Source organism: Plodia interpunctella, chromosome 3 (genome assembly GCF_027563975.2).
Source record: "Plodia interpunctella isolate USDA-ARS_2022_Savannah chromosome 3, ilPloInte3.2, whole genome shotgun sequence".
In the NCBI taxonomy this organism is placed as follows: Eukaryota; Metazoa; Arthropoda; class Insecta; order Lepidoptera; family Pyralidae; genus Plodia; species Plodia interpunctella.
Genome location: NC_071296.1, coordinates 8969053 through 8995877, shown reverse-complemented (window position 1 = coordinate 8995877; position 26825 = coordinate 8969053). Strand labels below are relative to the sequence as shown.

The 26825-nt window shown below is 34.8% G+C and overlaps 1 protein-coding gene across 1 annotated transcript in view; it reads right to left on the bottom strand.

The window, feature by feature from the left end:
• LOC128683762 (uncharacterized protein) overlaps positions 1–26825 on the bottom strand; it is a 79233-nt gene that overhangs the window by 4303 nt on the left and 48105 nt on the right. Inside the window, exons 4-14 of the mRNA XM_053769690.2 lie at positions 9355–9646; positions 8420–9006; positions 6111–6270; positions 5506–5701; positions 4331–4564; positions 3973–4161; positions 3302–3508; positions 2715–2928; positions 2096–2326; positions 1541–1728; positions 248–470 (exon numbers count right to left, since the gene is read on the bottom strand). Of these exons, the coding sequence (XP_053625665.1) occupies positions 248–470; positions 1541–1728; positions 2096–2326; positions 2715–2928; positions 3302–3508; positions 3973–4161; positions 4331–4564; positions 5506–5701; positions 6111–6270; positions 8420–9006; positions 9355–9646 (2721 nt within the window). The remainder of the gene's footprint in view (positions 1–247; positions 471–1540; positions 1729–2095; positions 2327–2714; positions 2929–3301; positions 3509–3972; positions 4162–4330; positions 4565–5505; positions 5702–6110; positions 6271–8419; positions 9007–9354; positions 9647–26825) is intronic.

Genomic DNA, 26825 nt, shown 5'->3' with positions numbered 1-26825 from the left:
ATTTTCTATCTAATTAGCCAACATTCCTATCGCCATTTCTCATTGGAAGAGGTTATCAGAAAATCTCATTAATATGCATCATCATATTGATAACAGCTATTCTGCATTTTTGGATAGTGACCAAAATTATTCAATTTAAAAATATGCATTACACAATTACTATAGAACCTCTCATATGCACAGAAACGCAGCCAAAATAAAGAATTCTTACATGGCTGCAATATAATGGATTAAAAGTTACACCAACCACGGCAAACGCTGCAAGAATAGAGAACGCCAGCATGGCGGCCGCATAATGAGCTGGCACCCGAAGCAAAGCGGAACACTGCGCCAGTCTCTCGTCCTCTCCGTTCGGGCACTGGGCGATGCCGTCACACCACAGGTCCGCTGCGATGCAGGCGTCTAATGAAGAACAGCGGTATTCGCAGTCCCCTGACAAGGCAAAGACTCCGCCCCTTTCACTTGCATGTCTGGAAAAGAAAAATTACATTTATAATTAGCCCTCGCCCTTCTTTTTCCATTTTTTAATTAAATATAATAATTTGATACAGACTATCACGTCTAACAAAACGCGGCCTTTAAGTTTCGCAAGAGCTGCGACTATAAGTCGATATATTTTCTAAATTGTGGATTGGTACAAGATGAGGTTTTGTCTGTGGTTCCATCGCTATGACCCTCGGAGGGTCGATAAGTAATTTTTATTACCCATTGTGTAGGGAAATTGTTTATATAGCTATACGATCTTTACGTGAATCTGGTTCTATAAGAAAATAATTTATTCAGATCGGAATTGTAGTTCTTCAGATAAACGGATACATCATTTGGAGTTTAAAATATCTGTGAAAGTGTAGAATTTGGGTTATTCTCGACAGATTTATCAAAGTTTTAGACAAATAAAAATACATACCTAGGGATGAACAATCAAATTCCACACTTGTATCATAAGTTACGAGAAAATAATAAAAAACTAACAATGTTGCTACGTTCCACTTGGGAGGAAATGCATTGACGGGAAAACATTACTAGTTACAATGAATATTGGTCAATGTTAACTAATACTCATTACGTCTTGTATCTGTGCCTTTTCCAATATGAAGGTCTTATTACCAATACACACGCATAGCCTAAGATTATGAAGTAAGGAGATTTCACAATGATTCTAAAAATATAAAAGGTTTATTAGCTGGTATAAATAGGTACATTTCTTACAAACTTTCTTAATGGCAAAAAAATCAAGATTTGAATATAAATTAGACCAATAAAGCAGTTTCACTGCCTGAGAATATTAGTTAAATAAATACGAGTAATATTTGGACAAATCATACAAATTGAGTTAGCCTCAAAATAAGTCCGAGGCTGAATTATACTAACTCAAGATACTATATTAATAATATATGGGTACAGATGACCATCCAACAACCATCATATAAAAATCATTTTTTATCTTTGCCTGGATCGAATCCTGGACCTCTGTCCGGCATGATTACCATTAGGCTACAGAGGTCGTTAGCATTGTAAAACAAAAGAATGTACGAATTACCTTCTAGAAAGTTCCAACCACGACACGAAGTAGGAACCACTTTCGACCGCAATCAGCTCCACAGACAGTGACCTGGGCCAATCCAGGTCAAATCTGTCAGGTGAAGGCGGCGGGGCCAACACGTGACGGGCTAAGTGGTCCACCTCCTTGGACCACCCGTCTGAGAATATTTCTACCGTTTCTTCGTACTGAAAGATTGTTTCCATTTATCAATAAATCATCAATTTACTTACATATAAAAATAAACCTAGTCTTCGCGCCCATGAGAGATTTAGGACAAAATGTATTCTATGTGCACTACTGGAAGACATATTCTATAGTTTTATTGAATCTAGCAACCTGTAGTTTCATTGAATTTGAATTCAAATAGATTTTGAGGAACAAACATCCTCAAATACAAATTTCGAATGTACCTCTATAATATTAGTGGGATTCTTATTAAGCAAATCTACATATTTGTAACAAAAGCAAAAAATTACCGTGTATTTATATATATATCATACATACAGTTATATTTATAGATATCAGAAAATTGGTGACACATATTTAACTCACCTGATCATCCGGCGGATCAGGGCATATGAAAATCGGAGATAATCCACCAGCGTACACAGCGATGCGGTTCTGAGTTCTGCACAGATGCCTCAAGTCGGGAGCTACAGTGATGTTGTTGAGGAGGGTGAAGTTGTCAAGGGTGGGCTCCTTGATGATGCGACCTCGGATCTGGAGGTAGAGATAGCGCCCTGGGGAGGGGTCAATTAGCCAGGGGCGATGTTCGCAACGACTCTGAAATTGACAATTTCGATTGATGTACCTAGATAAATTCAAATCACAGTAACTTTTGTTAATGCCAGTTTAAAACATGCAAATTAATTCAGACTGAATTATTATCAGGAATCGACTCAAAATATTATTGCTATATATCAGTGCAAGAACTATTACATGTTTTATTACCCTTAATCAAAACTTTTCAAAAACTTTGTATTTGAAGAAAGGTTGTTCATAAAAATAGCTCCGCTGGTAAATCATAGTCCAACAACAATATTCGGGAGGAATCTTGCAACTAAATTTTGAAGCAGATAATAATATCTTCAACCGATTGAGCAGGATTATGTATGCAAGTTTAGTTTAGATGGCAATGCACTAGTAGTGATTAGTGAATTGTAAAACTAACTTGTTCACTTCCATGCGGAACGGAGTAGAGTTTCAAATTTCCACTTGGTCCAAACACCCTATGTGAGCTCTCGCATTGTGTCTCCAGTCGCACGAACTCCACCGAAGCCTCGAAGCCGAAGGAACGGAAGTCGTCCATTGCAGTCATGTTCACCACGTCAAACTTGAGTTCTGCAACTGTGCCTGTCGATGTGAACTCGTAGTCTACTAAGTCACTGAAATTTAATAGTTAAGATAAATTAGTATGCTTTATTTTTGAGCTTCAAGGAAGTCTCAGGTTACGTATGCTGTTTATTTATATAATTTAGAAATGGAATGATTTTAGATGACCTTGCAAGGGTCAAATAGAATTTAATAAATGTGTAAAAGAGAAGTGTAAAAGAAAACTTGCCATAATTATTTAGCTAGGTACTATGTAATTGGATGACCCGTCTAGTGAAGAAGATCTCATCTTCTTCCCAGTTTTGCTCCACCGTATTCTGAGCAGTTAATATTCAGTTGCTGCCCGCTATCGTTTCGATGTCGTTTTTCCATCTCATTCGAGATCATCCTGCAGGAAATGAAGAAGAATTATCGAACTTTAATTACCTGCAAAGACAGTCTCGTGGCACCCCAGGTCCAGTGTTCTTCCAAGGTCTATCGAAGACTCTAACAGCAGCAGTAGGGTCACCAGCACATCGGTACCAGGATGAGTGGGCGGAGTGGACGGAGCGACATAGACGGCCGCCACTCCTCACACCCCACACTCGTAGACGTACCACTTCGCCTGGGTTAGCTTCGAAACGGTAGGTGCAGCTGGAATTAGTACAGATTAAGATTTTCGTTAAAATATTATTAGATTCATCAAGTATGATTACATTAATAAAAACTATATTACTTACAAAACATATAACATTTATACAAAAATCAAATAGTTGAAAAAAAAAACTATAAATAAAAATAATCTTCCAACGCGCCACAACCACAGGAGGCAACGTGCCCAAGACACTAGCAGCGTTTCCTCCCTGTAACGCGAGACTTACACGCTGAGCAAAGTGCCAGCTCTCAAATCTTCTGTTACTACATTAATTGAGATCCCTCATAGAAAGATTTCCCAAAAAGGAAAAAATATAGTAGGTATTTTATATCCCAAAAAATATAATTTACTGAGCTTTTAATGTTTCTTAGCTAAGCCTCTTTTGTCCCTTTTATCTTTATTTTAAATTTTAATATTTCCTGGTTAGCAATACCTTGAAGTATAGAAGTAATGCTTGCTTTACCTGATGTTTCTCGAACCACCTCTGCCGTACAGAAACACATCTCTCGGTGATGAAAAGGTGACCGGTGGATCTGGTGGGGCTTCGGGGAAGGATCGTGATGCGAACCTTCTGGAGCAAAGCCCCCGCCCCCAGGGCTCGCCATCTTGATGCAAATCTACGAACTCGTATAGTGCTTTGAAGAAAATCGGCCTGAAATGGAAAGAAACGGTGTTTCACTCGAATTAAAAAACCTTATACCTATTCAATGAAAAATTGTACTACGTTACAACCATTTTAACGAAGATATTCCAATGTTAGATTATTTGTCTCTAACATTGGAATATGTTCTAACATATTACTTGTTGTATGTTATACTTACTTCAATGCAGTCCCTTGCGTCAGCTTCAGTTCAAGAGTCAAAGAATCGCCCTTGGACAGAAAACTTTCGGTACGCGCGCACGCTCTAGACTTCCTCAGCAAGGCGTGTTCACACGTGCGGGGCGCACGCTCGCGACAAAATCGCGCGACTAACGTTGCGTTTGTCGGCGGTCGCCCAACAATGACCGATTGAGGGGAAGTCGCTCGCGACATTTGTACTGATCTTTCTTTGTCACTGAAATGGAAAAGGTTATTTATAGCTTTTCCTCTTGGGAAATTAAAATAATAGGTACGACAAAGACAATGCTTGTGAAAATTGTAATAATTTTTGTTATGAATAACGTACTCAAAAATAAAAATTGTTGACCAAAAATTTATTAAAGCGAATTTGAAAAACCTTTTATTATGTTCAGGCTTTTTTTACTAATACTGTGTAACTAATATACCAATTCAATCAGTAGATAATATAGAATATTATTTTCTTAAATATAAGTTAAACATTTCGGTAGCTATGTCAAAGAGACGCATATAACAGGGTCATAATCTTCATAATAATAAATTTACATGATGCAACTATGCAAGGCATTAAATTACAGAAACTAACGATGTTCCAGCGTCCTCAAAGTCATTAGGGTGCATTCTAGTTGTCGAGCCCAGAGTCGTGTTCATTTGAATTTCTGCGTCTGATTCTAATTTACATAATGAGATTCTAACAAAAGCGGGAGGCGCTACTTACAATTAGCAAAATATGCAGTAGTTCTTGTAATTTTTAATGTCTTATAACTAAAACTATTTAGAGTTCTAAATTAATAGAGCTCTTAAGATCTAATGAAGATTTGTTAGTTTGCTCAGTATCTACTATATCTCGGAATCTATCAAAAATCTATGATCAAACACTACTGCTATGCCAATAAAATGTTGACAAAGCCTCACTCATTTCTATAATAATATCTATGTTTTTGGTTTTCTTTCATTCCTTCTGTATTAATATTTATATCCTTGGCCTTCCTTCTTTCGTTGGGAATCTATCTATGCGGTCAATGTCCTCTCCGAATACATGTGACAAACTCTGAATTATTTTGTCAGCAAAAATTACTCTCGGATAAATTCCTAGTCGAGTAAAAACGTCGAGCTAAATCGAATAACAAGTTTATCTAAAATCGAATCGGCGCTCACCAAAAAATATCGCTGCACCCGGGTGAAATCCTCATCGGGCCGTCCCATATATTCAGATGGCTGCCGCAGTACTCGTCTTCTGGTAGATTCGGATTCAAAGCATTTGTCACGTAGAATTTTAGGACAGAAAACCACACTCTGAACCGGGGAGCTGAGAATGAAGTCCTTCTGTATATGATGTTCCTTCCCGATGGTCCTGCAAAATAATTTCGAGAAATTATTTGAATCATAAATTTATGAAATGGAATGCAATGTTTTTGTCATTACTTACGGTTTACCTTATTGTAAAACGCAAATTACTACTTAATTTTTATTTGTCTAGTCTATACATAAACATGAGAGGAAATAATTTTGCAATTGATTTCTTTTTCAACAATCATATATGCATATAACCGATACTTTATAAAAAAAGATTAAGCGCCTGTTTCACAACTTTCTGATTGTAATCTGACAAATAACTAACTACCATGATGTGTTTGCCCAGTTAATTTTTAAAGCTATCTCTATACGATATACTTACATGTAACCTTTAGGCTATCTGATACTTTAACAACAAACGGTAAAACATACACTTTCAAGTAATATAACAGTATCTATGTACATACCTGAGGTATCGATTCCTTGCATATGATAAAGACACGTCGTATTAGGGGGCAAGGAATGTTGGGGGTGCTCCAAAACCCCCCTGCCTGTCCCTCGTATCCAAAATTCACAGGCCCTTTTGTTTTTCGCATATGTCGGAGACTGCTGATCCACAAACCTGACCTGAAATTGATTAATTAAATGATAACCACAGCTGGTTCCTTTGATCGTTAATCAAAGTGTCCCGGGTTATTTTGGCGATTTGATTAACAGTGACTAACCATCGCTCGGCCTTCTTGCGCAATCGAAGTTCACTTCATAAATTTTCTCAAAACTTCTCCACTCTGTTATATAAAGATATTTTAAAGTAAACTGTATTGAATTTAGAGTATAATACCAACAGATTTAAATGTGACCTGATTCCTTAAATTATCTAGTAAGTACTATAGGAAGGTACTTGGTCCATTATGTGACCGGCACCGAGCACTGCCTACTAATTATACTTTGGCAGAATCCCAATGTAGGCTTTGGAACAAATTATAGAGAAAAGAGAAGAGTAAGAATACGTAAATCCTACAATCTTATTTGTTTTTGTCATATCAATTATGATATAGAACAGAAAATATAGTTACAAGAAATTAGAATAAATTACAATATTACTATTAACTAAACTAATTATTCTAAATGATTAAAAATATGTTCGTTTTTTTTGTAGGATTTATAAACAAAACTTAAAGTAACAAAACTCAAATTAAAGTTTTTTGCTTGTTGTCGGGGGTTAAAATAATCATTTTTAATGTGTCTGTGTATATTTATGTCTCTTCGTGGCATCGTAGCAGCCAAACGGCTGAACCGATTTTCATTTAGTTTATTTTTTATGAAAAATAGAGTTTAATCGAGAGTGTTCATATTTGTAAAATGTGTGTTCAGTTTGGAAACCATCACTTCTTTTCTTGCAGACAAGAGGATGCCAGCAACTTCGGAGTCGAGGGTATAATACATTCTTAATTTAATTTTTATTTTAAGAGTTATTACTGAGATTCCTTTTAACTTTTACATCAAGTCAGTTTTGAAAAAAACTTCTAGAATTAGATGAAAAAAAAAATCTTAACTTTTGCTGTAAAATTATCTAATTCTTTCTTTCTACAGACTATTTACTTTGCATCTGGAATATTACTTGATATATTGTTCAACGAAACACTTTAAATAACACCCCGAATGATATATTACTCTATTACCCCAATTTTATGATAAAACGTGAACTGAATTTAGAATATCTATTAGTACCTACTTATGACAGACTTCATTGAAAACTTAGCATTTAGAAATTATAAATGTTCTAAATAATGATTACGATGATTACGTTCATCCATGTACACATGTACATGGGTGTATAGTAAAACTGTGACGACCATGTTTGTGCATAGGAGATATGAAGACATTAAAAAAAAAATTTTTATGGGACTAAGAGAAGCCAAAACAATTTCTTTTAAAATTTTGTCGGTCTGTCTGTATTAATTCAGCATTAAAAGTTGAAAAATGAAAAAAAAAATCGTAGTATGTGGTACACTAAGCCTAATAAAACTGATCCGGACCCCGCTAGGGACCCCTCCCGGACTATGAGGAAGATTCAAAAGGCGTTGCGCGGCGCGTCGAGCGTTCAATCAACACATTAGTCCGACCAATCAACGCTTTACAATGAGTGAGAATATGTCAAACTCAAGTTGAGAAAACATTTTTGAATACGGGTGTAATTGTTTACTTAGAAAATACTCCGGGAAATCTCACTTTAGCAAATGTTCTTTGCTCTATGGACTAATACTGCTGATTGGGTAAAAGCCTTCGTAATTTGAAGTGTGTACGTGAGTGCTTATGAAGGAAAAAGTAGGAGCTTTCGTTTAATTGCATTTTGGCTGCTATCCAAACCTATAAGTTTATTTTCTCTCTGGTATTTTCATCAAAACTGAAAAATGTGGATTCATTTTAACGTTACTTAATGTTTTCAACATTAAAAAATATTTTAACAAAAAAAAAAACACGATTTTGATCGATGATATTGTATCATAATATCGTGAAAATATGTCACAAAAATAAATAGATTGTGTGCAAAAAAACACTATATTCACGTCACTTCAGAATGTTATTTAGTTATTTGAATATTGGCATAGCAAAGCAGACTAAATTACAACACAATTTTTATGCCATCACAATAATAGTTGAGATGATTAATTGAATATAATCACAACGAATTGTAATTGTGTTAATTGAATTACACAACTATTGTGATCGTGTTCAATTAAATTAAATACATAACTAAAGGAATTAAATTTACCTCCACTTCCAACTGAAATCCATGCAACGACTGCGCAGAAGCTGGCTGCAGAAACGTCCCGAACGGAGATGTGGTGAATTCCACCAACAGCTCAGGCCCACTCGATATCGCCTCAGGCACCGACACGCCGCCGCCACAGAACCTCAATATTACCGGGTCCCTTGTCGTATAACCATCATAAACTGTTACATAATCCTGCACTTCATCACATTGCTGCCAGAATTTTAGTTCTCTCCCATTATTCCCTCTCTCTTGTTGGGCAGAGTACAACGCCTTCTGACTTCTGATCGAAACTAGTTGACCATTCGGTTGTTTGACCACGATTAACGCGTGCTTCCCTTGAGGGACCTCATGTTGACGCACGGCGTAGTAACACGTCAAATTTCTCGGATAAACACCGGGGAAATTCGGTGATTGTAGCCTACAGTTTTTACGGTCGCAGTCGCTGAAGATCCGCGAGCAGTAAGTCCCGGATATGAGGTCCCCAAGGTAATACTCCCCGGTTTTAGGCTTGAGAACTGTGTCTTCTCCGCGTGACATGTTTACGGGATAAGGTAAAGGCGGTCTCAGCTTGAAGAAAGGACGTTCTGAAATAAAAACACGCATTTAATTTTCACGAAACGATCTTTCGTGGTTAGTTACTTTTTTATGTAGTAATTTCGTCTTCGTGCGTTTTTAAAAGCAAGTTATGTTAGATGCCTTTGGCGACTTGAATGAAATCTAACACGTTCGTAACAGTGTTCGAAAAGAAAGTAACAAAATATTCTTCTCGGAGGATACTGTCTCCTCGCACACTTTGATTTGAAATTACATGAATACAGGAATTTTCACATATTAACCACAATATTAACTTTTAAAATACTAAAATTGTGAATTCCCAGGTAAAATATTTCGAAGAAAAACTCAATAACGCCAACACATATTAGATTACGTACCGGAAGGTGGGGTGCCGCCATATCGAACCGTTGCATATTCCCTTCGCAAAACCTTATACGCCATTCGGAAATCGAAATTATAGTTATTCTGTTCTTTGGACAGATGCAGAAGACGTATGATGAGGGTAATGGATTTCGTTTCACTGTAGTACATGGAAGGGCCCCATGATGTGCCGCACCAGGAGCCTCCCACTTGTGGACGACTGGCCTCCTGAATTTGCATGTAGCCTTCTGGGCACCCGTCTTCGGTGAAAGACGTGAAGCGGCCAAGGGTGAAACTGTCGAAGAGGACCTGGGGACAACGAAAATAAATATTTTTTTGTGTGTCACATTACTTGTTGATTTAATGATACAAATTAGACAACTTTTTTAAAAAATTTTAATTCAAAAAGCAGTTTTAAGTTCATAATTTTTTTAACATTATATTTGTATATTTTTTTCTGAAATAAAAAGTAACTAAACTAGATACAAGAAACTAAATTTATCAAATCAGATCAAAATATCTTAATTTGTGAAAATAGGTTATGTAAAAGATGTTCTTTTTTTTTAATAGCACTCTATTTTCAACCCAATTTAGCATAGAATAACATATTTCGAAAGTTGCCAATTTAAAGCAATTTTTAACCCAATACTAATTGTAGGTACTTACATGTTCCATGCTCTTTTATTTTAATGCTTAAAACCCGCATACAACCCAAAAATGAGCACACGTCCATTTCCATTAAACATGTAAGTATTAGAATATGAAAGCACATTCGTTCGCGCCCTCGCCTCGCTGCGAAGTAAATTGGGAGCCAAGTCACTAAGCGCTCACTTAATGGATCAATTAAATTTTCAGACGTTCTATGGGACAATTAAAATGAAAGAGCAAGTCGTCAAAATTAATAGGGCACTGTTAGAAGGCGATGATATTGTTTTTCGGTTCCCGGACTAGACGGGATGTTGTTTAAGTATTTTGTTTTGATTGTCTTTATAATAAAAAATGTAAGATTAATCTTGTTCCTTATTCTATATTAAATTAGGTCTTATTCTATATATATTAAGTATTCTCCTTCTTTTCCAAATTAGTCTTGAAATAAATAATTATTGAATAGATTTTTTGAATTTTTGAAACCAACGCGATGTCAACGATTTTCAATATTCAAATAAGACACATCCTATCAAAAATATATTCCCTACGTCTGTATGACTCAGGATGCATGTTCGAAAATCGAATAATTTCGAGAATATTCGAACGCAGCCAAATGGGATAAACGATCGCGCGAGAAGCGCAATTGAGAGGCGAAAATTCGTAAATTGCATTCAAACGTTGTCTGTGGTTTAGTCTACATTAACGGATTATCTATGTCAGTGTTGATACTATACTATACAAAGAGATCCCAATCACTCAAGGCGATTGCCTCAAAGGCGATTGATCTATTTCTGAGGAGGCAACGTGAATGTTGGTAATACAATAACCAATGGGTATATAGCCTGAAGGTTCGGGTTGGCACGACGTCGAAATTGTTCTCGGTACCTATCAGATCTGGCTTTGTTTTTGATTAAATATAAATTGCTTATCAGCATAATGTTGTATTTATTTTATGTTGTATAATATTTATACTTATTTATGCTAAAACCTTAGAGCTAAAACAGATTAGTAGCTTCACTAATAAAATTAATACCGAAAATATATTTGTGTTTTCTAAATAAGGCTCTAAGAATGTGACTGAAAAGGTAACTTGAATCTCAGAATACATGAACAATTCCGGAATATGAAACACAATATCTAATAACACATTAGGTAATATATAAACTTTTAAAAATATTTTAATGTAAATTATGGAAGTGCAGGAAGTTTCGAATCCATACATAGTCAACCACGTTTTTCCAAAGAGAATAATAAAAATAAAAGTAGGTACCTAAGGAACAAAGTCGCGTGACAAGCGCGTACGTTCATGTAGAAAATATGATTTTAAGTCGACGCCTCTCCACACGTTTTGATGAAATTCTGAACGCGCGACAACACGTTTAACGTTTCAATTTGCGTTCAGGAAATAAAGTTGGTGTTGCACCAAGATTCCGGCGTAGACGGGTTGTCTACTCTGTCTATTAAATTCAGAAATGTTGCCAGCAAGTTTAAGTTTTAATAAACTACGCATCGCTGGCTTGCCGTGAGAAAATTAATATCGCGTGCGAAATTGTTAGTAAGTACTATACGAGCAGGGATTATAATGCTTGGATAAAGAGGATATTCATAAAATACTGTTTAATATAAGTATATAAAAGCAAATATTCATTATTCCAAAATATTCCACTCATGCAAGCTATTTAACCTTTGCCTTTTAAAAAATGATAGCAGTGTGCTGTCAATTTTCGAAAACTATACTACGAGTAAATCTATACATATAATAAAAATGTAAGTGGGCTATGTCTGTACATAGGAGATATTAAAGAACAATAATTATGGGGGGTTTAAAGGGCCAAAACATTTTTTTAAAATTTTTGGTCTGTCTGTCTTATCCGTCTGTATGTTTGTTCGCGTACCACGCAGATTCTACTACTAATTGAAATTTGATGTGGTTTTCACAGTTATATAGCGAATGGTCTAACATAAAATCTGATATAGAATTCATCGCGATACATCGCTTTGAAACAGACATTTTGACAATGACACGTTAGGAGCGGACGCACGAAATAAACGCGGACGAAGGCGCGTGCAAAAGCTAGTATCATAATAATCTAGAAAGTATCAGAACAATAATTTATGTAAATGTTTTTAAAATCCCAAGCAATACTTAGTAGTCCATTCTTCAAAAGTCTGTACTTAGCAGTTGCAAGAGTTTACAAACAACAAAAAAATAGTAGCCGTGTAAGCCATTGTTGTTGTGCATGGAATGAAATAACTGCAAACTGCAAGAAGTTAAACTTTAGACATAATTTAACAGTTGAAAGCTATTATTGTTGCTTTTGAAATTAGCTCTTAACTTTTCTTGTTTTTATAGTAAGTAGATTAGTTATTCGACGATCTCGGTGGCGCAGTGGCAATGTTCTTACCACTGAACCGAGAGGTCCCGGGTTCGTTACCCGGTGGGGTCATGATGGAAAATGATATTTTTCTGATTGGCCCGGGTCTTGGATGTTTATCTATATGTATATATATTTGTTATAAAATATAGTATCGTTGAGTTAGTATCCCATAACGCATGTCTCGAACTTACTTTGGGGCTTACTCAATCTGTGTGAATCGTTCTAATATATTTATTTATTTTGTTTTAGTAAATTTCTGCTCATTCGCTCATGGAAAAATTCAACTCATTATTTTTGAACATATACATATAATACAAAGAATTAGGAAAAAAAATTTAGTCGTAGTAGAAGCACCAATGTTATATTTTTGCATGGAATTAGTAGGTACTAATTTGTGAACTTAAAATAAATTGACAAAAATGTACTGGTGGCGCTAGTGTGAATACATAGCGGATTAAATTTTATGCTGTTTCAAAACGTAGTTGAATATCAGACCGAAAAAAAAAAAACTAAAAAAACAAATAACAAAGCTGTATAAAAACTCATTACTGTCAATAATCTGAGTATTGAACCAGCTGCAGATTGTATTGAAAAAGTAGGAAAATCCCAGTGGTCTAATGACAGTCGTAGTCGGGACTCGACGGGAATCAATTGTGTCGTTTCATCGGAAAACGCATTGCATGCAAACGGGACGATTTGCAATTGACATTCCGTTCTCTCTTTCTAGCTTTGTACGGAATGCAAAATTAAGTTTTGCACTTTGTTAAACAAAATATTTTCGTACTATTTATTTAATTTATCTTTTAAAGGGAAAACAAAAGATATAGCTAATAGTAAAGTGAGTACAAAGGTGCTGCTACTAGAATTTAATCCTTTTTATGGCCTTAGAATTTTTTACTTATCGTGTTATTCACAAAATGGTGTTGAACGCTAAAAAACTGTTTTAGTTGATATATTCTATATGTTCTGTTCCTATTACTTTTTTCAATATATTTTAAATAGTTAGGTAATTTATTTGGTGTGATGGTGACGTTATTCCCCGATACAGTAGCAATAACTTTTTGTTTCCAAAAAGTCTCGTAAAATTTTTACTTTGAGTCACGCTGAACAATGGAAAACTGTGCTGAATAAAAATTTCCTAAAGTATTTTTTATTTGCCAAATATTAAAAGTGACTCTCAAAGAGAACTCACCAAACGCGTTCGAAATTAAAAAAATAGGCTAACGCTTCGGGCAATTGCGGCCGCTGCACCCTAAAATCTCCGCTTTAGAACAAATCCTCAAGCGCTTTACTATTAGACGTTATTGTTGCGTAGTCAATAGCTGAAGTACTCGACAGCGCTTTCACCGCTTCGACGCGTCAACCCCCTTGAGTTGAAACGACAATCTATTCCTCATTGACTCAGCTAATGTCGACCCGAGCAGAACGATTACAAAAATTTAAAATAATTACTTATTAATTAGGAACAATGTTATATATGGGCCGATAAACTTTTACAAAAACAAGAAAGTTACATTTTTTTACTTAGTGTTTCATTATAATAATATTCTCTTCAATGTTTTTCAAGTAATTGTACTTGTGTTTTTTAGAGTTGATTTGTGGTTGTGGAAAATGAACTAAAATTTAATTGAACTAAATTATGACCAACGCTAGCTTTACTGTAAGACTTTAAAATGAAAATTAAATACTTAAATAAAATTATATTCTTGGTGACAAAAAATAGGGTCCAATGGACCGAAACTTGTTTTGCTAAAACTGGACCAAAGACAAGATCATAAGGGGAAATAAGTAGCCACGGGTAAGGATCTGAAGGAGCACAAGATGCTTTGGAAATCCCACGTAATCTCACAAAGGGAATTTGCCATATCCTCGTCAAAGTCCCGTCATAATGAACATAGGAAAATTGAAGCCTTCTTGTCATTCTAGGAAGGCCTTTTTTGAACCTGTGTCCGTATTTGAACGGCAATACTGATATTATTAACATTTAAAAAAATCTTAGCCACAGTTGCACTAACTCGTTTGGACATTAACTTTAATGTTAACATGTGCACAACAACGCACAGTACGTCATTTTATCTAATCTGTGGCAGCGCAAAACTTACTATTGTAAAAGTTTACTTGAAGAATGAAAATACGATCAAAATTTGAAGAAGACAATTCATTGCCAATACATGACTGTATTGGCAATGGATTGAAACGTGGAAAACTAAAAATTTACCAAAATAAAAAGCAAACGGGACGAGATACGAACTGAATTTCAGAAGTACCCAGAGAGATGACAGCCCGACACTAGTGGCGATTTCGCGATTCAAAAGACAGGGGATGCTATTTTAAAATGTATGATTCACCGAAGATAGTCATTTAATTGTTTTAGAATTATCCTTTATTTATTTATTATAGCGGCCAGTTTTTAATGAATTTATAATGGTTGATGTGGCTTTGGTTGTCGCAGTGATTTTTAATGCATCGATATTTCCAGAAACAACCAAATACTGTGAATTTGAACATTCCACGAAACTACCCAAGTTGATTAGTTTACATGACATTACCGTAACAGTTTATACAATTTACAATTTTCTTTTCCAAATTGAGGAAAGCAATAATAATGTTAAATTGCCTTGCAGTTGAACATGCGAAAGTACAAAAAAATTGAATTGTGTTATGGTTAGTTCTGGCAAGAAAACAGCAAGCAGCATTTACACTTTAAAAAAATAGATTCGACTTCCAAGTGTCCTTATTTAATTTGAAAATCGAATCAAGAAATATATGGCTGCTATAAAACCACAGTTTTTATTTTCCAGCCGCGTTTTCTCATATCGATGCCAGTAGCTACGAGCGTGTAAATCTCAATATCAACTCTATTTCTGTTATTTTAAAGAATAAAATCGTTTGAATGAAATATGAATAAGGTCGGGCACACAACAGGGGCTCTCAACAAACATCTCGCGCGGTCGGGGGCACACGGGGCTCTTTGTCCTTCAAGAGATACACAAACAGCGCCTGAAGCCAAAGTAACATAACTTTCCGAGGATACTGAATTTTTGAGAGTAAACTGAATACAAAGGAGTTGTGTGGGTGGTAAACCGGCTGTAAAATGTACCGTATATTTCTGTGATGCCTCATCTCCTTTGGATTGTCGACCTAACATCACAATATTAGTCGAAAAGGATTTAAGGCTTATGTGATTATGATACATATTTTAGGCAGTAAATCGAACGGCGCTCACGACACACGACGTTTGATTAAAATATAATCACACTAGAGGCCACTCCCGGCTTTGCTCGGGTAAAAATATGTATAATAAATTACACACCTAAACCTTCCTCAGGAACCACACTATATATCGGTGAAAACCGCATGAAAATCCGTGCAGTAGTTTTTGAGATTATCGCGTTCAGACAGACAGACGCGGCAGATGACGTTGTTGTATAATATGTAAGGATGCCCGATGTTTCTAAAATTGTTTATTAGACCGTAGACCGTAAAATAAACCCAAACTAATATATATTTATAATTATCCCATGCACCGCCCCATAGCACCATTATGGCCCCAAAGCCGTAAAAATTAACCATCACATTTTGTAAATTTGGCTATGATTTTATCATTGGCCGTCTGCCTGAAGTCAACCCTCTTTAGGAATGTTATTGTTGTCTATCAGCTATTAAGGCTATATCGCCTTAGAAGGTGATTTGGTTGCACTGGTTGTTGATAACATATAAACTTTTTCCAGTTAGTGTAGTGACGTGTTGTTTCTGACGTTTACATTTCCACAAGGGATAGGTTACCCCCTATTTTCACAAAACAAACAATTATACAATTGCGGAAGGCTATTCATTCATTTAATTTAAAAATCCACACGTAAACAGAGCCGTAATGCAGAAATAGCAAACATTTCGCAACACAAATTGCCAGCATATTCGTTAAACGTTTATATTCGAATTATTCCGAGCGTGCAAATTCTCTCTTTATTAACATGTGGCGTGCAGAATCGCAAAATAATAAAAGTCAGGAACAAAAGGATCGTTTCACAGTCGCATGCGACTGAGGGCAGCCCTCAGTCAATGACATTTTTTTTCATTTTGATTGTAACTAGGTACATTCTACATAGGCACCTCTATATTTCATAACGTAAGAATAGAATGTAAAAATTTATCGAATTCGCCATTTTAATAGTAATCATCATCAATACATATAATAAAATTGAAGAAAGCCGAAATTTGTACATTGGATATTTTTTTGGAAATTTTTGTCTGTTTGTCTATCTGTCTGTCTGTCTGTCTGTCCGAACGCGCATCACTCGAAATCTACTGGACCGATTTGCTTGAAATTTTGTATGTAGGTACCTTATATACCGGGTTGACATCTTAGATACATTTCATCCCGGTAAATTGTTTTGTTCCCGTAGGATAATTGAAAAACTAATTATGAATCAAAAATTCCTCGTTATCCCGGGTAAACATCTTATAGACATTTCATCCCGGAAAATGATGGGGATCCTGTAGGAAAATTAAAATAACAATCCACGGAGCCGATTTACTTTAAATTTTTGTAGAAAGGTGTAAACAGAATATTAACAATTTTTTTTATCGATGAAAGTCTGATATAGATATAATTAGAAGGTATCAATTTTTAATTTAATTTTGTTATATTTTAGTATTAAGAAATAGATGGCGCCACCAAGACTTTTAAAACGCGCTGTGGTTTCGCTTTGACAAAATGATATATATAGCGTAGTTCCGAAATAAATCACTAGATGGCGCCACTAAAACTTTTAAATCTCTAAATCACCCTATGGTGTCTCTCTCTTAAATCCATACTAATATTATAAACAGTGAGTTTGTATGTTTGAGGCGGGTAATTTCCGAAGCTACCAAATCGATTTTAAAAATTATTTCTCCATTAGAACGCTTCATTATCCGATTATTGCTATAGGCATTTTTGTTTTGAAATGAATTAGTATTCAGCCAGATCAATCAACATTTATAAAGAAATCCGAAAAAAAAAAGCGCTAACGAAAATCTTTACGATCGTGCGCTGGCCCTACCATTGATTATACATGCACACAATGTATTGCAAAATATATGTTTTTAGTAGATCCATAAGAAAGTTCGCGACACAATACTATCTATATTTTATAATTAAGTATCTATAAGGCATTTTATATGTAAAAAGATATTGTAAATTAAAAGGTGCATTTTTACAATTATTATTACCCAACCATATTAATCCTTATAGTAGGTAGATACTTTTATATTGTTGAACACGGCACGCGGCGACGGCGCCGGCGCGCGGTGTAACGCAGAGCGCGGTCATAGTCCGCAACGAAATCGTAAGATTTTTACTCGATACTTATGTGCACAAGGTAATTTTATTTATTTTCCTTGTATTCATACAAAAATTGTTATCAGTTGTCAGAACGACTTTCTCTGTCTACTTTCTTTCTTTATTAAAACTAAATTTACAATACAATACAAAATATATTGCCCATAAAAACAATATTAGTACAAAATAATACAATTGTGCATACATTGGTCCATACCAATGGTGGGCCTATTGCTAAGCAATCTCTTCCAGCCAGCCTTTGGGTAGTGAGAAGATAACAGAAGAGGGTGGGCGCATTGTGGGCGCAGTATGTATCAATATATCAGTATAAAACTTTTCCGTTACTGAGTGACTGACTGACAGACAACGTACACCCGAAACTGTTGGGCGGGAAGCTGAAATTTGGCATGTAGGTGAGTGTACTACTTCGAAGGGGGTGAAAGGGGTGAAAACTGTAAATATGAAAGTTCTACACTGTTGAAGTTAGTGACTTGAATTTTTGGATTTTGGTTGTTTACAATAAAGTAATGAATACGTGTTTCAGATTTTTCTGAAAATTAACCCTCAATCCCTTCAAAAGGGGGGTGAAATATTTTATTGGACTTTATACAATTTTCAAGATAAAAAGCTGAAAATTGGGACACTTACGCGGGAGTGGAAGTCGGAGCGGGAAATGGGAAGGAGACACGTAGTGGGAAACGGGACGGGACACATTGCAAAAATCATGATGGCACAATATGTAGGAAACGGTACGGGATATCTACTTAACATTACATAGCAGGAAGCGGGATTGGACAAGTTTGCAGGTCGAGACACGCAGCGGGAAACAGGAATATGAACTAAAGATGAGAAAAAATGCGAATTTGAATCATATATGTTTACCAGTCTTCAGAAAAATACTGAGATTTTGCTATGAATCACGCGGGCGAAGTCGCGGGCAAAAGCTAGTGTATAAATATATTACAGAACACATACAAATTACTCGCATTCCAAAAAAGGTCTCTGGAAAATGGATGAAATGGTCCCAGAATGGGTTGACCGGTCTGGTGTTTGCGCTGGCGTCCCCAGTCAGGAAATAATATAATAATAAACAGAGAAGAAGAAAGCAACAGTTAATTTCTGTTTGGTTGAAGCTTAATCCTTTGATTAAAGTCATGTAAAATGTTGTATGCCTCATACAGTCGCTTATTATGGACAATGGGAGGATCCTAATAGAGGATACCCATATCACTTCGTAGTCGGCATATTCTAGGGCAGAAACCACACGCAGTATTTCTTTATTCATTACGCCAGACGGCCATACTTGCAACTTTTGCAAGCATACACTTAATAATGTTCAACATACAACGGCCAACGTTTCGCACAGTATACATGTTTTAGTTTATATAACAAGATGTCGAGTCAATAACTTGAACAAAACTAATCATTGCAGTTACAATATGGGAAAGAGGGCATGGCCCGGGAGACTACGCTCGTGCTAGTTCACAACTTAGTTGTATTGCGGAATATGAAGTGACCTCAAACAAAGTTATGTGACCTATGTGTTAACACTGACGTCAGATTTTAGTCAAACCGTCAAAAGGCATCGAAGAACTGCGGTGGTGGTCTAATGGTTAAGACGCCCATTGGTAAATGAAAAGTTGAATCCCAGGTTCGAATCCTATACTTCTGTCACGAGAGGTTTGTGGACTATCCATATCCTCCTATCCATAGCCTAGGCAGCTAATGAGTTACATTTTACATTAAACCTGGGCTTCGCGACGTCATAGCCCCAAACGCCGAGATCGTGTGAAGATGAGAGATGATTGACTTCTCTAAAAAAATACAAACAGGTTGAGCTATATCCAATGAATAGCGCGTCCTGTGTGCCCCCGGGCCCACCAACACCGCCATTTTACAGAAACCTACTGTGAACAAAGATGGCGCTGGCTTTGCCCCATCAACTGTTGAGAGCCAAAAGATTTTTTTATTTTTTTTATTACACACTGGCATAAACTTCGCGTGAACTTCGCTCTTTACAGATTCATGAAAGTTCTAAAGAAACGAGAGTTCATAATTTCGTTTTATTTTCATTTGGTTTATGTTGCTTTCAGCATATTTTTTTGGAGGATTTTAATTTAAATAAGTCTACCTATTTTAGAGATTAGACAGATTAATCTGGGACTACAAAAACTTAGAAAATTAATTAACCAAGCAAATTGCCAAGTACATATACTTCGGATTCATCTAGATATGTGTATTATCGTATAGGTACCTAATTTAAGACATATTATAACGAGATTAACGTGTATTGGTTATATAAAAGTTGCTATGTAATTACATATATGTAATTACATATATATAAAATATGTAGGTAGGTAAAAAAAACTTATGAATAATGTAAAAGGGAGATGACACTCGTCTTTGTCACGTATATTTTGGTGAACGAGAGTTCACCAAAATATAATTTTTCTTTTTCGTGCCAATTTTCAACGATAACTGAATAAAACTCAAATGCCACTCGCATTTCAATTGATAAATGCTTCGATTAAATATTTTCACCTTACTTAGGTACCTATATTATTTCTTGTGATGAATTTTAAATTAATTTCTAGAAAGATTTATGATTAATATTATATTGGTTACTAATTTATTGTATTGAGATTTATTTAACATTATATAATAAATACCTACACTACAATAAAATCAGTGAAGTGCTCGTATTTTCTGATAAAAAAACGAGAGTAACTTATCGCGAGATACCAACTTTGTAGTTAATTTGTTTTCTGTATCAGAAAATTACAGAAAAACCACGATGAGTTTTAATAAATACCTATTTAAAGATGGCGTTCATCAATAAAACGCGAATATTTCTCATTCCGCACTGGTTACGTGTTGGTTTAATATTTTCTGATATAAATTTAATACCGTGTCTGTAAACTTTGACATCAAATACATCATTTTATTGGAACAGATCCATTAAAACGCATCGTACCATGTCAACAGGGTTCCATATTTTGGCAGAAACTTGATTATTACAAATAATATTATAATTTAATTAGTATATTGTTAGTATAAAGGATATTTTTTAAATAGGTACCTACTACCCTTATTTTCGCAGCAAGTTTGGATAACTATATAAAGCAATCCAAAGATAATAGTACCTAAGAAGTTAAACATTTTTTTTTTGCTTTTCCAAACAAATGTTGATAACTTTCAGTCTATTAATAAATACTGGTGCTTAAAAACCGAGCTACGAGACAAGAGATTACTTGGACAAACCACAGCTTCGACGGATTCCACCTTCGATAAGCTCTTCTTTGGACAGACCATTGTTTCGACAAAACCGCAACTCTGACAGAACATACAGGGTATCAAAAGTCTAGTCTTAGTTTATCTTGTTATCTTATCAACAAATGACCCAAGCTAATAAGCAAGAAACCTATGGAAGACACAAAGCGAGACCTTTGGTCTCGCCTTTGGTTTCATCTTTTGACCTTGGTCTCATTAAAAAACATCTTATCAGAGCGTTTCGACCGCTGCGGCCCGGCGGCCTCGCAGTCGCGCTGTGTTTACGATACGTCAATTTTCTTGAAGAAGGAATCATTACCAAAATAAATCATTTATAAAAATGCAACAATACAGATTAATTATTTTAAAGTCGTATATAGTAAAACTGATTCTTTTCATTGTTTAAATTTGAAAAATTGTAATGACAGCGCGGCCGCAGCGATCGAAACGCTCTGAGAATCATCCCTTAGGCTGTTATTCTCTTTATATGGTATTTCCATGGATTTAGTAAGTAGGTGCTTTATACAACCAGTACCTACTAATTCCATGGGTATTTCTGCTCCAATTTCTATTCTCATCAAATTAGTAACAAAGCTAAACTTTGTTGGATAAACCAATTTTAGCTGACGTTCCCTTAAGGGGCGATAAAATCAACCGACGGACTACACAAATGAAGAGTAAATGAGGGCAAAGTAGCCCAGAGGGTTCATTCGGATAACAATGACAATAAGACGTAAGTACAGGAGCCGTTGGGAATAACCTGCAAAAACTAGCAAGTTTTTACTTCACCGTTGTTGCGTTGGGACTGCAGGTCCGCCCCAAGACTTTTCTATCGGAATGGATTTGGTAAGTAATTAATGTTCATATAAGTATATATTTTTAATATGTATGTTTTTTTATTTATTTTGACAGTGTCAAGACGTAATGTATGTGATGTATATGTGTGGATCCTGTAAGAATCCGAAATGAAAATCTGTGGGCCACAAAAAAATCTACAAAATGAAGAATATCTGAAAATAGAATCCTAAGTTAGGTACGAAAGGTTTGTTAGATTTTGCCTACCTTTTTTACACTTATTTCATAGGTCAATATAAATACAAGATGACGAGTATAACAATACGACTAGACTAGAATATTAAATGTTTGTTCACAACTTGTATTTAATACTACCAACACATGGTAAATGTAGTCTTCGTCAGGATATTGTGAGCTTGTGGTTTCACCGGCTCTATACAATCTCAGATTAATTAACGTATTCAACAAATTAGTTCATGTACAAAACTATCCACGTAATTCACTTAAATAGTTATATATTTATTACACTGAAGATAATGTATTTACTGGTCTCTTCTAATATCTACTATAGGGTAGATGTCAATGTCAAAAAATTTAAAAAAATTGTAGGCTCTAGATAAAATACATAATATAAATTTAAACCCATTATGATAATTCATGAATTCTAACAATGCTTTCGGTTTATCATAGGAACTTAAGTTGATTGAAAAGTTCATTAAAAAAATAATATTATAATTATATATAACCTTAACCATCTTCATCATTACAAATAAACTTTACCATCGTAAAAAACTAAAATTTTGAAACAAGATATTACTCAATTGGACGTCACGTTAGATTATCATTTAGTATGGAGCGTTTGGTCGAGTCCAAATATGTGTAATTTCATTTTTGTCATATCTTTGAAAGTATTCATTATCACAATAATTGTTTCACTTGGTTTTTCGAATAATATAGGGAATTCTAATAGTCATCAAAATAAAATATTATTTTATGGTTTATGACCTACTTGGTTTTCACGAATATAATGTAAGGAATAAAATATTTGTTACCAGTTCAGAGCTATGACGAGGAGCAAACAATTTAGAAGACATTTACCGACACCGATCACAAAAGTTGGCAAATAAAGCGATTAAAACAAAAGCAATAACTTAAAACTAACTTGAACGGTGATGTAATTGAAAACTAAGTTATTGGAAGTCGTTCAGGGTTGTTCGTCTTCAAAAACAAATGTATAAAATGGAGGGAAATATGGCGACATTTGGTCCCAAAGGACACAGTCCATTTGCGTGGGCGGCGAAGCTGAAAATTACTCCAAATTACGATATCGAGTTTGGAATCGATTTTAGAGTACTCACTGTAAAAATGATTGGACAAAGCTTTTGGTCAAATTAGCCGCAATGTCGAATGAATGAAATTATTATAAGGTTAGTACAATCAATATCTTCTATCTGTCTCATCTGAAAGTGACCCGGTTGTATTCCAACCAACAAAGCCTGGAAATCCCGGATCCGCTTCGAAAATCAACCTAAAAGTTTTGAAATTTGTGTGTGATCTGCCTGAATGACTTCTTCATGAAATTGCATCACATCTATCAAAATATTTTACCCCTTGCTCGATTCTTACGATACCCATGGGAGTAGTAGTTCTATTTGAGGTAGGTGCTCTAATTCACGGCTAGTCATATACTAAAAAAAAGTTAAAATATCTCTATGTACTATATATTCCCATAGCTTATACAATGCTTAGTGACCGAACCGCCAAGGTTGACCTGTTTTGTTGCCTATTTGCTTGGAATATAATGTGACCGTTCATAAAAACGTACATAATACATTAGGCTTGGGAAAAGCGACTAACGATCAACAGTATATCAAAATTGTGTAAAAAATAAAATGTTTATTTTTTCGTAAAAAAATTCTTCTAATTCTTACGTTCTTAGCTGATTGGTTCTTGGATTTTTTAAAATTCTTCATAGAATATACTTAGTTACTGATATAGATGACGAAAATATAGTTTTGGAAATTTTTGTCTGTCTGTCTGAACGCGCATCACTCGAAATCTACTGGACCGATTTGCTTGAAATTTGGTATGTAGGTACCTTATATACCTGGCTAACATCTTAGATACATTTCATCCCGGAAATCTAATAATGAATAAAAAATACCTCGTAATTCCGGGTTAATATCTTATATACATTTTATCCCGGAAAATGAGCAGTAGGTCCTGTAGGAAAATTAAAATAACAATCCACGGAGCCGATTTACTTTAAAATTTTGCAGAAAGAAAAAAGGGTGAAAAACTGTTAATATGAAACACCGTTGAAGTTAGTGACTTGAAAATTTGAAATTTGGTTGTTTACAACAAATTAATGAAACGTGTTTCAGATTTTTCTGATAATTAACCCTCAACCTTCAAAATTGAAAGATTGCATGGGACTTAATATTTTTCAAGATAAAAAGCAGAAAATTCTTATTGACACTTACTTTTTGTAAGTGTCAATATGTAATTAATAAAAGGTATGTGCGCATTTAATACCTGTTCGTTTAATATGACAAATTTTGTGTGGCATAGGTATTCAATTTCTTGCCAAATTGGGGGTGTGCTTGTCAAATATAAGAATATATTCTGTATCAAGTGTAAATAAATTCAAAAGTCAGAACTGATATAGAACCCAGACCCTTCTGAGTACGTAATCTAATTCCATCGCTAAATTAACTTAAGTGAAACGTGTGTAGGAGCAACAATCGCCATTTCCGGTCACTGCGCTCACGCTTGACCTGCTTACGTTGCTTTCAGCCTTTCACAAAACAACGGTGCAGATATAAAATTTATGATATAAAGATATAAAGGTTTACATATTTATGATTTATGAATTCATGTAATTATAAAAATAAGCATTCACTCAGTCGTCCGATCGGGAGGGACATAGTGGAATTACCTATAATTCTTTGCAGTTTGATTAATTGACTGAAAGAGTCCGATCGGTCAGACAAAGAAAGTCGTAAATTTCAAATTTATAGAATTGTCAGTAGAATTCGTTTAATTGTCTTAACCTCTGGAATTGTATTGACTGATATTGTAGACATTATGAAAAATTAGGAATTTTATTTATAATAAATGCCTATAAGGCTGAAAATGATTATAATAATTAAGTATATTAAATATAGTATAGAAAATAGTGAAATAAGATGAAGATTTTAAAAAGGTACCTATATTCATTACTACGTAAAATATTTTGTGGATTTCTGTTTCTGCTCAAATATCTAATAAGCTATCACCAAGTAAATAATTATTAAAACAATAAATAAAGATATTTATAGAAGAACTTATTATGCAGACTTTTTTCTAACCTCCTTCTGTTTCATGCCGCTTGTACTTTATGTCGCTGGCAACCAGAATGTCGTTGATAGAACTCGAAAAATAAGACGATAAATTTAGTGTTTTATTGCATGCCTGCAAGTTAGGTCATAGAATTGTTTAGTTCAGGATTTATTGTAAGCATGTGTTTGCTAGCTGAATTGTAAGTTTTCTATTTAACATAAAAACAATCTATTTTGTGTTTCGTATATGTAACAATTCCGGTATGGTTCAAAGGCATTAGGAAATGAAATGTTAGATGCCTTTAAGTGACTTAAATAAAATCTCACATTAGTGTTATCAATAACTCACTCAAAAAGAATGAAAGAATTTGGCATGTTACATAAAATCAATTTTTACTCATACTAATATAAGCTAATGCTAATGCTTGTAAGGTTTTTGGAAATTTTAAGCCAGATTCCAGATTTATTTTTATTAGACGATTGTTTCTAACTTCGAAGCTTACCTAAAAATTAGTAAGTAATTTTTAAATCATTTATTTTATATAAATATTGACTTAAAGCTTTTATACTGTTACGTAAATCGCCTTCAATAATTACAAATGGCGAAAGCTCCTTTTACTGCAAAGCTCTATAGGAGTCCTTTAATTATATGCAAATTAACGGGTGGTTTGATTCCAATACAAACGACCAGAGGAGATTAAAGTCAGCTAATAAATGGGAACACAGTACGTGCACGAACTCAAGTCTAGGGTAGTCGATTTTTTTATTTGTTTTACTTCAGAATTAAGTAAAAAATGTGATAGATCTGATTTGAAGCGGTGGTGGTGTAATGGTTAAGACGCCCGTCTATGGATTGAAAGGTTCCAGGTTCAATCCTACTCGTGCCACATGAGTCAGATTGTATATCAGTCTGACTCATGTATAGTAGTTTTTATAGACTCCCACTTGCTTCGGGTGAAGGAAAACATCAAAAACATTGTGTGTGTTTCATTCCACGTAATGACCACGGCCCTCAGCCATGAGGAATACGACTATGAAGAAGTGATAGGTCTGAAGAGATAAACGCAGGACATTTTCGGATAAGTATAAATTGTTCGTAAATTAATATCTGAAAATAATGAACGAATTTTAATATCATAATAATTATTCACGCAATAGCGATTCACAAATAATTGCCATTAACAATTAAATTGTAATCGAGATTCGTCAATTATAAAATAATTCTGGTATAAAAATACCAATAAACAAAATTCAAATGAATCGTGCCCGGGTGGTTCATTACGATGCGTCAATTTTCTTGAGGAAGGAATCGTTTCCAAAATCAATCATTCATAAAATTTACATTATCACAGTAAATATTTATTATAAAAGTTTTTGTATTTGTAAAATTTTGAAAAATTGTAATGACAGCACGGTTGCAGCCGGCGAAACACTCTGAGAACCACCCCTATAAAATCTAGTTTATAGGCGATTTTCGGTTTTATTAACACAATCTCTCTCTTTCTCTGAGAATTTTCCTGGTTGCTTCTCCCGCCATAGAGCGTCCGAGCCCAAGGTTCGCTTTCCTGTGTTTTCTCTTGGACTTCGCACGGCATCCTCAGTTATCAGACCAGTGACACCCACAGTGTTAAATATGAACTTAGCGATATTCAATTTACACAATATACTAATAACTTTCACAATTAAAAATTTTGTGTTATCATGTAACTTCATTACAAATTTGATAAATTTCAGCTCTGAATTCGAGTTTAATA